General features: G+C 61.4%; 1 protein-coding gene across 1 annotated transcript in view; it reads right to left on the bottom strand.

Annotated features, from left to right (window-relative positions):
* The window catches only part of PXDN (peroxidasin), a gene marked incomplete at its 3' end in the record, with an annotated part of 59151 nt that overhangs the window by 30864 nt on the left and 27536 nt on the right, over positions 1–751 (bottom strand). The window contains 1 exon segment of the mRNA XM_014540545.1: positions 542–732. Coding sequence (XP_014396031.1) covers positions 542–732 — 191 coding nt within the window.

Below are 751 nucleotides of genomic sequence, written 5' to 3'. Positions count from 1 at the left end.
CTGCTCTCCCTGCCCCCCTCACTCTCCTCTCCCTGCCCCCCTCACTCTCCTCTCCCTACAACAAGCCCCCAAACTGAAACCATCTCCTTCTCCAGGGTCGGGCGGAGCAGCAGCCACCCAGGCCCACAAAGAGGATCCTTGCTGATGTGGCCGTTCCCTCCCACAAGCACTGGACCCAGCAGGTGAGGCAGAGGCTCAGGTGAAGCCGGCCAGGCCCCCGGGGGAGGGGGCGGTGGGTGGAGGCAGGCGGCGGGCACAGGCGGCACCAGATGTCAGGCAGGGGCTCAGCCATTTTAACTTTTCGCATCAATCTGTTCACTTGTAAACAGAGATGTGAAGGGCTTGGGCCAGTTTGTTCGTCTCCCTTTCATTTGTTTATTTACTTATTTACTTTGTACGTCTATTGATTTCAGAGAGGAAGGGCGAGAGAGAGACATTAATGATGAGAACGTTCTCTGGACACGTGTCCCCAGGAGCGGAGCAGACACGGGGGGCCTGCAGGATGGGGAGCTGCCCCCCAGCCCGGCCAGCGCCCACTCACTTGTTCCGCAGCCAGATGATCTCGGGCTTGGGGTTGCCCTCGGCCCTGCAGGTGAAGAACACGGTGTTCCCCAAGGTGACGTCCGCGTCCTGGGGCTCCGACGTGATCCGGGGTCTTTCTGCGCAACAAGGAGATGGGGGTGAGGGGGGGCGTGTCTTCTGGGGCTTCAGCCGCAGAGGAACCGGCCCCAAACCGGCGAGAGCGTCGAGG

The sequence above is a fragment of the Myotis brandtii genome, unplaced genomic scaffold (genome assembly GCF_000412655.1).
Source record: "Myotis brandtii unplaced genomic scaffold, ASM41265v1 scaffold247, whole genome shotgun sequence".
In the NCBI taxonomy this organism is placed as follows: Eukaryota; Metazoa; Chordata; class Mammalia; order Chiroptera; family Vespertilionidae; genus Myotis; species Myotis brandtii.
Note: the sequence above shows the minus strand (reverse complement) of the source record. Positions and strands in the feature narration are given on the sequence as shown.